At 46.9% G+C, this 15,236-nt stretch overlaps 1 protein-coding gene across 4 annotated transcripts in view; it reads right to left on the bottom strand.

The window, feature by feature from the left end:
• AXIN1 (axin 1) overlaps window positions 1-15,236 on the bottom strand; it is a 172,616-nt gene that overhangs the window by 26,125 nt on the left and 131,255 nt on the right. For all 4 annotated transcript variants that reach the window (XM_077827636.1, XM_077827637.1, XM_077827638.1 and 1 more), the window contains one exon: window positions 13,162-13,299. In XM_077827636.1, the coding sequence (XP_077683762.1) occupies window positions 13,162-13,299 (138 nt within the window). The remainder of the gene's footprint in view (window positions 1-13,161; window positions 13,300-15,236) is intronic.

Raw genomic sequence — 15,236 nt, 5'->3', positions numbered from 1 at the left:
ACAAATGGTTTGATTCTCCAAGATGCACTGAGATGCTTATGAAGTTGCTTTATAGGGAAGTCAGGATCTTGCCTTTATTTTATTACGTACTCAGGAGAATTAAACAATTTCTTTATCTGCCCCTCCCCTCTCCTATCAGGGACAGTAAGCCATGAGTTGCAGAGCAGGATGCTCAGTGAAGCTGTCTGGCCTGCCAAACAAGCCTGAGCTTTATCTGCCAGAGCACATTGGCTCACATCTGCTTTAACTGCCCACTTGCAGATGACATTTGCCGCCCCCAATTAATTAGCTTCAAAGTCACAAGTGCTTGGCATATAACAAGGGAAGAAATACAAGATTTCTTTGCCACACCATACCTGAGAGTATAAAACCTAACTGACCTCACTAGTGTCAGGCATTTATGTCACACGGGCGCTCTTCACAACGGAGGCAAGGAAGCGCATCCCATTAATTAGAGAGGGGAAAAGGCTGGTAAGCCACCTACTCCAGCCCAGCGCCCACACCACCCTTGCCTCTGCTGCACCTGCTCTTGAATACCTGGGAATTCATTCCATCCTGCACTAAGTCCTCCTCAACGACTCCATTCACATATCCTGCAATCATCACTAACACGCTTGTGTTTGAAAGCAACCTAGGAAAATAGGTCTCCACTGACTGTGGAGTCATGTACCAAATGTGTGAGCTAAGCAGAGTAGGAGGGGCTGTCAGCACAGGAGAGAATTCAAACCCTCCTTTCCCTTGAGCTCCCCTTGAGCTGTAGGTCCCTGACTCTCTCTCCAAGACAGTCCCAGGCTGCACTCTGCAGCTGGGTCAGGGAAGGGCCATTTCAATACAGACACACCCACTGTAGGGCTTGGCAAGACTGAACGCCAAACAAGTCTAATTTGTAAGGGTCATAGAACAAGGCCTAGCTAGTGAGGACAGTGACCACATGCAGAACATTAACACACAGAATACCATGCCCGACCTTGGAGGTGGTGTAATGGGACATACATGTCCTGATGGGCTATGCTGCGTTCACACTGGTAGTTCACAGGAAGAAAAGGGGTCCTTCCTCTACATTTACAATAACCCTAACAGGGAAGTGCGACACTTGAGGTAGCTAATGCAGGTTATTAAAAATACATCCTATGAGAGGGAGACAATGCATAAAGCACTAGCATGGGGATACCACAGCTGTTACTGGCTTATGGAAACCTCACAACTCGTGAGCTGCTTCTCTGACATTCATGATGGGATGGTTCCTTCCCAGAGGAGCTCAGCCGGAAGAGGCAGCACTGAAAGCCTAACAGCAATAGCCGTTTAGGATTCCATTTACACTCGAACACACGTTCCCAGGGAGCGACTCTGCAGTTACGGCTGACGCAGTGTAAGTGCTGCCATGCCACCATGAGCAGCACGAGAGCATGCAGTGCAAATCTCAGCTCACTCGGCCAAGAACCAGCTTTTAAAAAATGACAGGTTCTTACAACCTTTCATGCCCATATTGAGATCAGAGGGGAGAATCAAACAGATGCCACTCTCCCTGAGCTCTCCTGTAGTCAGTGTACACCACCCAGTCCTGGCCCCAAACAACCAGACAAGATTATTAGCTGGTCTGTTTGGTTCTGCGGAGCAAGTGGAGATTGGCCCGATGGTGGCCTGTGCAGGCTCAGGCTAGTCCCAGTTAGGAGCAGGCTCATCACAGATATGAGCAAATGCCAGTTCAGCCATTGAAATAACGTGAATGGCTCACAAATTATTCTGTGGCCTGGTGGAAGGTATATTGGCCAGGGTACCCAAAGACTATGAATTCAAATCTTGTCTTCTGCTGACAGCTGTTAATATTCCTCTGCATCTCACGGCTCTTGGTATTAGTTTGCAGCTAAAATGACTGAGGTTGCACAATATCAAATCAGGACCCCGGTGTATAATACAGCAGACCAAATCTCATTCACTGGGCCACTCTGCCCTTGGCAAAGCATCTGCGAAGTGAAATGGTCACCTGACAGTACATCAGTGCAGTGTGCGAGGAAGGGGCTGCATAAGGAAGGAGAATGGGGCTCTGGTTACTGGAATGGACTAGGGACCAGGAGACTCAGGTTCTGCCCAGGACTCGAGTGCAGACTTCACAGATTCCAAGGCCAGAAGGGAACATTTGATGATCTAATCTGACCTCCTGTATAATACAGGCCAGAGAACTGGCCCAAAATCATTCCTAGAGCAGATCTTTAAGAAAAACATCCAAGAGTGATTTAAAAATCGCCAGTGATGGAGAATCCATCCCTCTCCACCTCCGGTAAATTGTTCCAGTGTTTAACTACTCTAGCCATTAAAAATTTACACCTTATTTCCAACCTGAATTTGTCTAGCTTCAACTTCCAGCAACTGGATCATGTTAAACCTTTATCTGTTAGACTGAAGCGCCCATTAGTAAATATTTGTTCCCTGTGTATGTACTTACAGATTGTAATCAACATACCCCTTAATAATATCTTTGTTAAGATAAATAGACTGAGATCCTCAAGCCTAACATTATAAGGCAGGTTTTCTAATCCTGTAATCATTCTTGTGGATCTTCTCTGAACCCTCTCCAATTTATCAACATCCTTTTGAATTGTAGACCCCAGAACTGGACACAGTATTCCAGCAGCAGTTGCACAAGTGCCAAATACAAACGTAAAATAACCTCTCTACTCCTACTTGAGATTCCTATGTTTATGGATCCAAGGATTGTATATTAGTCCTTTTGGCCACAGTGTTGCACTGGGAGTCAAGTTCAACTGATTATCTATCCCTGGACCCACAAAAAGTCTTTTTCAGAGTCACTGCTTCCCAGGACAGAGTCCCCCATTCTATAAGGTTGGCCAACATTCTTTGTTCCTTGATGTGTATCACATTTAGATGTATTAAAATACATTTGTTTGCTTGTGCCCCAATTTCCAAGTGATCCAGATCATTCTCTACCCGTGACCTGTCTTCTTCATTATTTACCACTCCCCCAATTTTTGTGTCATCTGCAAATTTTACCAATGACGGTTTTGTCTTCCAGGTCATTGATAAAAATGTTAAATAGCATAGGGCCAAGAACCAGATCCTGTAGGACCCCACTTGAAACACACCAGTTCAATCAGGATTCCCCTTTAACAGTTACATTTTGAGATCTATCAGTTAGCCAGCTTTTAATCTATGTAACATGTGCCATTTTTATAATAATTTTATAATTTTATAATTTTCTACATGTTTAATCAAAATGTCATGCAGTACCAACTCAAACGTTTTACAGAAGTCTAAGTATATGACATCAATGCTATTACTTTTATCAACCAAACTTGCAATCTCATCAAAAAAAGGTATCAAGTTAGTTTGACAGCATCTATTTTCTATCAATCCATGCTGATTGGCATTAATTATATAACCCTTCTTTGATTCATTATCAGTTGACTCCTGTATCACTTGCGCCATTATCTTGCCCGGGACTGATGTCAGACTGACAGGCCTATAATTACGTGGGTCATCCTGTTTACCCTTCTTCTCCTTGCTTTGCCTCTCTTGGCTCGAGTTGCTTGAGCTCTCTCTCTGTGCTTCAGTTTCCTCATCTGTAGTATATCTGGCATCTCCAGGGACCTGATCTACCCCTTTGCCTTCTAAGAACTATGGGGATGCCCTGTTCACAATCACATTCTGTTTGGGGTGAGGAGGCATCAGGAGGGGGACACAAGGGTTGTGGAGGCAAGTGCTGTGTTTGATGTTACATATTTGTAGACAGTAGCTCTGAGCCTGCTGAGCAGCAGGAGTGGGGCAGGAGGAGGGGAGCCTGTGATCCCTTCCCTTCCGCATCAGGAATTTCCCTGAGAAAGGCATGGGGAAGCTGAGAACAGGCAGACTCAATGCATGTAAGAGGCATACAGGGAAGCTGAGAAGAAGAGATTACTCACTTTGTGCAGTAACTGCAGTTCTTCAAGATGTGTGTCCTTATGGATGCTCCATTTCAGGCACGCATGCGCCTCTTGAGCTCTCGATCAGAGATTTTCAGTTGGCAGTGTTGGTTCAGACCATGCATGCTCCCTGTGCCGTACACCAAGGCTACATAGGAGTGTGCGGGTGGAACCACCTTCAGCCGAACGTCCCTTCTGACGCGGAGGGGAAGGAGGGCAGGTAGTGGAGCGCCCAAAGGGGGACACATCTCAAAGAGCCATAATTACTGCACAAAGGGAATAACCTCCTTTTCTTTTTCATGTGTCCCTTGGGTGCTCCACTTCAGGTGACTTCCAAGCAGTATCCCCCGAGGGAGGAGGGAGCCTTGGAACTGAGACTAGAACTGAAGACAGTACTGCAAAACCAAGTGCCACATCGAATCTGGTGGCATGGATTAAAGTGTAATGTTTTAAAAACGTATGTACTGAGGCTCACGTAGAGCCCTACATATCTCAGATACCAGCATATTCTTATGTAATGCTGTGAATGTTGCTTGTAATCTGATCAAATGTGCTACCACTCTTTGGGAGGATGAACGCCTGATATCATAACATGTGATAATACATCCAGATATTCACCTTGATAGTCTGAGCAGAGATCATGGACCCCTTGGATCTATATGCAAAGAAGATGAAGAGCCTTGATGACTTTCTAAATTGCTTGGTCCAATCTACATAATAAAAAGCCAACACCCTTCTAACATGCAGGGTATGGAAACAGGATTCCTACAGAGAGCTGTGCAGCTTTGGAAAGAGCACAGGTAGATAAACAGATTGGTCAACGTGGAACTGCCACAGAATCTTAGGCATGAATTTAGGGTGTGGATGTAAAGACACTTTGCCCTTGAAGAATACCATGACGGAGGGGATCTGCCATCAGGGTTCCAATCTCCCGACCCTATGAGCCGACATGATGACTACTAAAAACATCGTCTTCACAGATAAATGGAGCAGAGAACAGGATAATGTTGTCTGTCTCCTGTCTGATTTTGTTCATCACCCTTGGTATCAGCGACACTGCGGAAAATGCACAGAATAGACCCTTCTTCAAAAAAGAGGACATTTCCTGTTTCTAGAAGCGGCCAAGAGACCTACATCTGCCAGTCCCCATCTTTGGAATATGCTGTAGAGAACTTGAGCGTCTAGCTTCTATTCGTAGTCCTGAGAGAAGTGCTGCTCCTGAGGACACTGGCTGTGGTGTTCTGAATATCTGGAAGCAGACTGCTGAAATTTGGATCTGATGAACTATGAACCAGTTCCCTAGCTTCATGGGTTCGGCACACAGGGAGCGGGATCTTGCTTCTCCCTGCTTATTGATCGAGAACATAGAGGGTACGTTGTCTGTCATGACCCTGATTGATTTGCCCCTGGTGAGGGGCTGAAAATGAAGGCAAGCATTCCTGACAGCCCTGAGCTCCTTGTGATAGATGTGGAGACCGTGGAGATAGCCCTGAAATAGATGTGGAGACTGGTTTCCTGAGTTGTCCATCTGCCCTGAGTCTAGGGAGTTCCTCCCTCTGTCCCCTGTCCCTCCAAGGTGCCGTCTGACAGGGGAATAGATCGTTCTGAGCCAGCCCTGGAAGCAGCGGAGGCATAGCCTTGCGTGACTGGTCAAAAAAGTTGCAAACTGCCATATGTCCCAGCAGCTGTAGACAGTTTCTTATTGTGGTCCCAGGGCTCCCCTGAATTGCCCATACTAGACCAGATGTTACAAATCTGCCTAAGGGAAGTCAGGCTCTGACTGTCAATGAGCCTATATGTGCCCCTATAAACTTTAGAGGTTTACATAGATTTTTCTTTTAAATTCAGCTGCAGACCAAACCTCTGTAATAGAGGGAGTGTCATCTGGGTGGAAGATAGCACTGCTTGGTAGGAGCAGCCCTTGAGTAGCAAGTTGTTGAGGTACGGGAAGATTAGGATCACTTCTTGTCAGAGGTAAGCCACCACTTACCTTTGAGAACAACCATGGGTCCAAGGAAAGGCAGAAGGGAAGCACTTGGAATTGGAAATGATGCTGGCCTATAGTGAAGCATAGGAATTTACCTGTGCAATGGGTGTATCATAAGAACAAAGAACATAAAAACGGCCATACTGGGTCAGACCAAAAGTCCATCTAGCCCAGTATCCTGTCTTCCGACAGTGGCCAGTGCCAGGTGCTCCAGAGGGAATGAACAGAACAGGTAATCAGGAAGTGATCCATCCCCTGTCGCCCATTTCCAGCTTCTGGCAAATGGAGGCTAGGGACACTATCCCTGCCCATCCTGGCTAATAGCCATTGATGGATCTATCCTCCATGAATTTATCTAGTTCTTTTTTGAAGCCTGTTATAGGTTTGGCCCTCACAACATCCTCCGGCAACGAGTTTCATAGTGCTTGGAACATGGGGAGCTGAGAACAAGCAAGCTTGGTGCATGTCACGTGGAAAAAAGCACAAGACTGGGTGGAGCTGATGATGGGTAATGCTCCCGGAATATGGTATGAGTCTCCACATGTTCCAATGTGGGGAAAGGATTATAGGGCTCTCTCTGTTCCCTCACTCGTGCTGCTCATGGGGGGCTGGAATTCTGAGGGGGAACCTGCTTCCCCTATACGGGTGGTAGGCAGATTGGGGCTCCCCTTATGCCCTGGTGTTGACTTTAGCTGGGAGATGAGGGGCTGGGAGGGGTACCCAGGAACACATCTACACCTGTCCCTCAATCACGGCCCCCACACCACTGCCATTTTCCAAAACAACAGGAAGTCACACACAAGAAAGCTACATTGACATGGAGTGAAGGTGGCTGGCGCTCAGCCCTGCCCTGTGTGCCTCACCCCCTTCCACTGCAGGAGAGAGTCATTTTCAAAGTTCAAACACTGAATGAGAGGGACCCTTCCCACCCAACACAGCCACAGCCTTAACGCTGTCCCTGTGGAGATGGCTACAGAACAGGGGTGGGCAAACTTTTTGGCCTGAGGGCCACATCAGATTTCTGAAATTGTATGGAGGGCCAGTTAGGGGAGGCTGTGCCTCCCCAAACAGCCAGACGTGGCCCGGTCCCCGCCCCCTTATCCGACCCCCCGTGCTTCTTGCCCCCTGATGGCCCCCCGGGACTCCTGTCCCATCCACCCCTCCCTGACCCGACGGCCCCCAGCCCTCCTGCCCCTGACTGCCTCCTGCTGCCCCATCCAACCCCTCCTCTCACTCCTAACTGCCCCCTCCCAGGACACCTGCCCCTTCCAACCACCCCTTCTCCCTGACCGCCCCTGGAACCCCTGCTCCTGACTGCCCCCTCCGCCCCATCCACTTCTTCCTGACTGCCCCCTCCCCCGGGACCCTTGCCCCCATTCAACCCCCCCGTTCCCTGCCCTCTGACTGCCCTGACCCCTATCCACACCCCCGCCCCTTGACCACCACCCCGAACTCCCCTGCCCTCTATCCAACCCCCCCGCTCCCTGCCCCCTTACCGCCCTGCCTGAAGCACCGGTGGCTGGCAGCGATACAGCCGTGCCGCCCAGAGCACCAGGACAGGCAGCCGCGCTGCCCAGCTGGAGCCAGCCATGCCACCGCGCGGCACAGAGCACCGGGTCAGGCCGCAGCTCTGCATCTGCGCTGCCTGACAAGAGCTTGCAGCCCGCCACCCAGAGCATTGCACCAGCGGCGCACTGAGCTGAGGCTGCGGGGGAAGGGGAACAGCAGGGGAGGGGCTGGGGGCTAGCCTCCCAGGCCAGGAGCTCAGGGGCTGGACAGCAGGGTCCCGTGGGCCGAATGCGGCCCATGGGCTGTAGTTTGCCCACCTCTGCTATAGACACTGGGAGTGTAACAGCAATTGACCGTGCCTAAGCAAACCTGTCATTGTATCTGTGCCTGGCACAGCTCCCAGCAGCACTCCCATTCCCAGCCCCCAACTGAGCTCTGGGTGGCACCAGTGACCTGGTTGGGACTTGCTGCTGCTTGGCAGACACTGAGGGAGTGGTGAGGAGTTCTTAGGGCAGGATCACAGGGGCTGAGTTAACATTGTTGCTGTTCCCTGGCTGAATTTCCCGGTTTGCCAGCACTTGAGTTTTGGGAGGGCGGCAAGGAACACAGGGCAGGGCTGAGTGCCAGTGACCTTCGCTCCATGGTAAAAAAATGTCATGCATGTGAATGTACACACACAATAGTTTATGCATCGAAACCTCTATAAACTAAGAGCCACATTTTCAACAGCAGGCACAAAAAGCAAGTAGTTAAATACATCATGAAAATACATAGCCGGACGCCAACACCAAATGATTTTCTATGGTTTTGTCTACACAATGTAAGTGCCTACTTTTGAAAAATTATCCCTATATTTTATTTGGGATATTTTTACTCCCAAGTTAATTTTGACTTCACTAGCTGCAAGATAAAATTATAAAAACGTGCCTTCTTATCTGCTTAGGATAACAGCTGGATTTTGCACAGAAACAATCTAGGGTTCAGCAAGCAGCTGATGTGATGGAGTCTTGGTGCATGAAAGGAAAGCAGTTCTGGGAGGCACACGCCCAAGCCCTTTCTTTGTGTGAGCTCTAAAGCAGGTATTTCAGTGCTGCTGGGAATGAAGCTCGGAGACAGCACAGCCTCTGCAGACTACACTTTCCAAAACACAGAATAATGCAAATCAGGTCTGGTGTGCCCACTAGATGGGGCCTGGTGGTTACAATATTTTCAGAGGCTCCTTTAATCAGGTTTAGAATGCTACAAGTCATTTAAAAAACACATCTGCAATGACATTACAACCCAGGGAAGTCTGCACAGCCCTGTCCATTGATCTAGGAGCAGAAACACACACTGACAATCTGTAGAACTAGCAATATCTCATTTCCTCTCCTTTTTACCTATCAAATGACCACAGATTGAGCTGAAAGGATTCCCCTGATGTATTTGTGCTTTTTGTTTTAATCAGGGATGCCACTGAGCAAAATGATGCTAAAGGAAGTTCCCTTCCTAGCAATGCTTTACATTAACATGGAAAGAACTGTAAACACAGATATGCTTCTCACTGGTGATGTGGCTGGTTGCTTTCCACATTTCACTCAGGTCAGACAGCGAAGCTAGATCAGTCTGTCAATAGCGCATTTGACTTTCTAGATGCCATTCAGCAGCACAACACTGAAATACTTGGGCTGGAAATACCATAGGGCAGTGGTTCTCATCCGAGGGTACATGTACCCAGGCGGTACGCAGAGGTCTTCCAGGAGGTACATCAACTCATCTAGATATTTGCCTAGTTTTACAACAGGCTACATAAAAAGCACTAGCAAAGGCAGTACAAACTAAAATTTCAGACAATGACTTGTTTATACTGCTCTATATACTATACACTGAAATGTAAGTACAATATTTATATTCCCATTGATTTATTTTATAAGTATATGGTAAAAATGAGGAAGACAGCACTTTTTCAGTAACAGCATGCTGTGACACTTGTATTTTTATATCTGATTTTGTAAGCAAGTAGTTTTTTCAGTGAGGTGAAACTTGGGGTACACGAGACAAAGAAGACTCCTGAAGGGGGTACAGTGGCTCTGGAAAGGTTCAGTGCCACTGACACAGGGGAATGCACAATCCAAAGAACGCTTTCTTGGGGATTTAAAGGGATTGATGAAGACTGTCCAGTGCTTGGTTTTTCTAAATGTTAAGAAAAACCCATAAATGGTGGATATAAATTACCTGGTTGTGCTCCCTTAACAAAATCACGTGACTCTAAATTCACTTTCCTTTCTCCTGTATTCATTGACTGACGCTGCTTTGGAAAGGGAATGGCAGGCAGTTTGGTGAAGGGTCTGAAAAGTTATTTTTGTTTCAGTACCTTTTGAAATGTTTCCAAGCCCTGTGCTGAACCAATGACTGTGCTTGAGGCTTTGCAATTTGTTTTTTGAATTTTGGCCCCGTTCAGCGAGCCACCCCAGAGATCTGCACTGAGAGGAGGCCTCCAGTTCTGACATCCCTGCCCCCAAAAGCTGTGGTGCATCAGGGTTCAAGCTCTCCTTTTGAAGATACCAGCAGGCCCTGCACTTTAAGTACTAACCTAAAAAGGCTTATATTTAGTTATTCTGTATCCCTAATGCCGCGCACTGACCATCTGATACATTGTTCTATATGAGTACCACCGGTTTTACTACACAGCATTACCTCGAGACCTGGGCTCAAATGTGGATTAAGTCAAAAAGAAAATTTGCTTAAACAGACTTCAATCTGTTCTCTAGCACAGCATTTCTCAAATGGGGGTCTGCAAGAGTATTCCAGGGGGTTTGCAGGTGCTGCTGATCAACTCCTCCCCTCCCCCCAAGCATCTCCTGCATGCCGGGGAACAGCTGTTCAGCGGTGTGCAGGAGGCGCTGGGAGGGAGGGGGAAGAGCGGGAACGGGGCACGCTCGGGGGAGGGGACAGAAAGAGGCCGGGCAGGGATGGGGTCTTAGGGGAAGGGGTGGAGTGGGGGCAAGGCCTGGGGCGCAGCAGGGCACTTGGGGATCCACAACAAATTTTAAATCAAAATGGCGGTCCTTGGGTTGCTAAAGTTTGAGAACTACTACTCTAGCAGATAGGTATCTGCTGATTTTGATACTGCTGCTGGCAGCGTTTGCTAGCAGAGGCAGGGGGCTGGGACAACATGTAGTAATTGGGACCACAGATTTACCCCACTTGTGAGCCTAACTGTGGATCTGTAAATTAAAGTTAATAAACTGCCACAATAACCTATAACAAACTGCCACAATAACCTATAATGAATGGGAAAAGGTGCAAAGGGGAGTCAGAAAGACTGAATTAGTCCAAACAAAACGGCCCTCTCATATAATTCAAGGATTGTGTTAAAATCATGTTTGGTGAACATGTGGGACCACAAATCAGTGAACCAAAATTGGCATGTGGGAAATTAGGCCTAACTGGTGAACCAAATAAGGAGAAGACAGGTTATTCTGCCCATCACTCCCTTTGGCGCCCTCACACAGAGACTTGAAGGGGAGCTGGCTACTATGACGCTGAGGGCATGAAAGACAAGAGAACAGGAGAAGGAGCAATCTTCACCATTCTGGCTGCTGCCCCACTAACTCTTGGGATCTACTATGACACTGTTTGTCCTTCTTCATCCTAATCCTGAGAGAGACCCTGACCAGACCAGGCAGGACAGAGGGAGCCAAATGACATCACCACCTTCACTGGCTCCAGCTGAATCCCAACCACCATCTGGGAAGTGAGGCCTTGTCACTCTTGTACCCCCCAGGTGTTCTTTTCCTTCCCCACCTTATTTCTTCTCTTTCCTATCCCTCTCCTTTTGCCTTCTGTTTCATAAGAGTCAGGTTTAGCTGGCCAAGACTGCATTTTTGCAGCACTGCTGTAGGCTGTGACCAGTCACAGCTAAAAGCAATGCCCTAAATAGCCGGGGGCTGGTACAAGTTTGCCAGGTCTTGCAGTGAGACAGGGTGGGTGAGGAGCATCTTTTACTGAGCCAACTTCTCTTGGTATAAGAAACCACCTTTTGAGCTTCACTGAGCCCTTCTGCAAGACTGGAAAAGGTAACCAATTGTCCAAACAGTGCGCTAGCCTTGTGTTTCTCCAGCAGTGAGGTTGCAAGTGAAAGTCAACACCAGAGACAGAAGCTGCATTTTTAATCTTTGCCGTTCTCATATGGGTCTCATTTTGTCTTCTAGGAAATGTGACTGGACTTTTCACAACAGCAGCAACGACAACAGCTCCAGCCCATCTCATCTAAGTGCTCTTTTTTCTAAAAAGGACAGTTATTACCATGTTTAATATAATTGAAGAGACTGTCAGACCAGGTTTTCCCCCTTAAAGACTCTCTCCTGCTAAAGGGAAAGGGAAGATGGAATGTAGTTAAAATGAAAGCCTTACATTTCAACTGATTTAATGTTTCCTTCTTTTCTCTACCCTAATAAAGGGGTAAAGGATTTTTAATGGCATGTTTGCCATGGCACTAAGCAGGCTTAGGGCTCTGTATACCAAACCCTGAGCCTTGTTTATTACAGGTAATGTTGGACAGTTTCAGGGTCACATTAGCACTTTTGACTCTTTCGTCCCTTTACTCCATCTAAATTAATACACCAGAGTGGCAAGTGAAGGCATTGGGCAATGGTGTGGAGTGGGAGACAGCAGAGAGGTCCAGGACTATACTAACAGAGAGTACCATAAGCCAGGACTGAGGGGCATCAGCCAGTGGTAAAGAGCTGTCGGGGGCAGGTCAGGAAGAGCAGAAGTTAGCACAGAAGTTAGCACCTAGAATCTAGGCAGAAAAGACCAGGTAAGTCACCATCATCAACTCCTCTCTGCCAACTCACAGGTACTAAAGCAAGCTATTTAAGCATGGAGTAGATATGGGGATAGACGCTTGTGTCGACATTCAAATCCCCTACCCATCTACGTCTGGATCAGTTACAATGTACATCAGACATTCCAATCCACTACACTAGCATCTCAAAAAGAAATTTCTGACAAATGCATAAAATTCATATTTATGCTGGTGAAAGGTCTTTGATTGACAGTCCTGGACACTTAACCCGACTACAGAACCACAGTGCGAGCAGTGGTACTTCAAGCCTGCCCCACACCAGCTGGCATCATTCTTTGTCCTGATGCCAACATGCCACCCTTAGGGGTAAAATGATAGTTTCAGATGCCATTGAGTCCTTGGACACTCAGCTGAGGCAGCCAACAGGGGAGCCCTTTGGTTTTGAGGGGTGGTGATTTTGGTATGTGGACAGTCATCCTCTAGGAACTGAGATGCACAAACTAATTTTGCTTAGGACCCTAGCTATACAGTTGCAGACTGTGATTTTAAGTAACACACTGATGCACTCAGCAAAACATCCTGTACTTACAAAATAGTATTTACACTTATCTAGGAATACAGAACACCAGAAGTATAAAGGGGCTCCGTGAACTCTCTGAGCTTTCTGACAAAATGTCTCACATAGGACTGACCCGACTTTCTCCCATTCCCAGCCTGCCATGGAGCTAAGAGCCTGCTATGATTTTTTGGCTAATCCAGGGCTCATCACTAAAAAAACATTCCCAGGTGTCCCACCTGGTCATTTAAGCTCTTGTGAAACATCATACGGCTCAGCAGCATCATGACCTATGACAATGTAGTGTTACTCAATACACCTGCTGCTGAAGGATTCCCACAGTGCAAGTTATTCAGACAACCTGTATTTCCCATTTTCCAGAGATTCTGAGGCTACTACTAACCGCTCGAACACGTTTAAGGCGCTCCTCTAATTTCTCCTCTGCTTCACGTTCCCTTTGTACTTCCTCCAGGCGATTGATCAGCTCTGCAGCAAACTTCTGTGGTTCAACATGGATATCCTTTGGCATTCGGTATGTACGCTGAAGGAAGAACACACCATCGGTTAGCAAAAGGAGCAATAAACTGAAGCCAAAACTTTAAAATCTTAAAGGGAATCCTATCTCAGCTTGGAATGTCATTGTCCTACCAGGGATCAGGCTGTGCTAGGAGGGTAGAATTTGGGTTGGCTGGTGAACAACCCAAAGGGATAGTTTGGTCCATGCCAACAGCATTCCACTGATGAAACCAGAGTTCTGCTCTGCTTTCTGGGACCTCCTTCCGCACCCCATCTACACAGCTCCTTAATGATGAAGCGATTTTCTAGAATGAAAACTCCAGGGATGTGGTTATCATTGAATAACCAAACTCTGTTGCAGGCATGCCAGTGCTCAGTCCTTGCTGCTTATACAAGTTAAATGTAATACTACTCTTACGAAAGGGCTGAAACATCAGGAATTTGTAGCAGAAAAGTTACCATCTTTTCATTTAACAGACCAGGGGATTCTAACATGCATACCTGGCTTCTGTCCCAGACCCACCAATCTAGGCTGGTGAAGGTTACCTACTTATCCATGTAAGCCTGGCCCAATGAGGCCAAAAAGGGTGAACTCTTTTGGCCTCTTGCCTGCTGGGATCTTCCTTTCAGTTACATCCCACAGAGTTTGTGCTACTTAACCCATGCACAAAATGCAACTGTTTCCCATGAAGCATCCTCTCTAACTGGAATAATGACACAACACAACTGCAACTAGTTCTCTTCAAAGTCACGCAAAGGCTGCTGTTTTAGTCTCCTCAAAAAAGCCATATTTTGTCATTTTATAAAGTGCAAAAAGATAGATATAATTTGATATTAACTAGAGAAAACAGCTCCAGCCTTACATTTCCTGATAACTCTAAAAGGCAGCATGCTGTCCTGAGCTGGCCAGATGGTAAGACAGGGATGGGGAAGAAAGACTAAAGGAGCATTTTGCTAAGGAAACAAGACAGGTAAAAGAATGATTTGCTGCTTGTTCCATGGGGCAGAGAGACGCCTATCCACAGGGAGTAGAAGAGGCCAACTACTTTTTCCTTTTCCCTATGCCAAATTATGCTGCACCTGGGGAGCTGAACGATGGAACAGTGATATGCCCCGTACCGAGCTATCAAACTGACAACAATTGCATTTGCTGCATTTTCTCCATTACCCTTTATTCTATTGCTCTGATGACCATGTGAAATGACTTATCCCAACCAAAGATTTCACGAATGCTGCAAACAAGACGGAAAGTACAGTCACATGGAGACAGAATATGTTGTTACATGAAAAAGGAAGAGGGAGATGTACATTTTCTACAACCAGAAACAACACAAGGAAACAAGGAAGCAAAACAGCAGGCGTGTTGGCCCACTGGAGCAGGAGGACTTATGCAATATACTCGGCACCAGCCCTTTAACAGGTAAACTCCAAAATTTGGCAGTCTGCACCTTTAAATTTGTAAATAAACACAGTAACCACTTGATCACCATGTTTAAACAAGGACCCTGACCCGAGCCAGGGCTCCGGGCTAGGACCAAGGAGCTCCTCTCCTCTCCCAGCCCCAGTGATGAAGTAGTACCTGCTGGCTCCTGATTGGTTAGCGTCTCTTTCTGGCCTTTCTACGCCCCATGAGGGCTAAGTCCTGTGAAGGTTCTTCTTAGGCAGGGGAATGTCGAGGCACCAGTGCTTCCCCCAAAATGTGAGAAGGCCGGATAGACACTGTCATATGCAGGATAACGTATATAAAGAATGGCTAGGATACCAGAAATACACTTCTCCCTGGGAATCCTACTGACTGAGGAGCAGAGACCAAATCTCTGTGAACTCTTCACATTTCTTTCTCATGCAGAACACGAGAGTTAATCTATAGTTCAATAAGGATGATAGAAATAATGCAAATCTCTGTGAAATCTTCATGTTTCTTTCTCATGCAGAACACGAGAGTTAATCTACAGTTCAATA

Source organism: Eretmochelys imbricata, chromosome 10, assembly GCF_965152235.1.
Source record: "Eretmochelys imbricata isolate rEreImb1 chromosome 10, rEreImb1.hap1, whole genome shotgun sequence".
Classification (NCBI taxonomy): Eukaryota; Metazoa; Chordata; order Testudines; family Cheloniidae; genus Eretmochelys; species Eretmochelys imbricata.
Note: the sequence above shows the minus strand (reverse complement) of the source record. Positions and strands in the feature narration are given on the sequence as shown.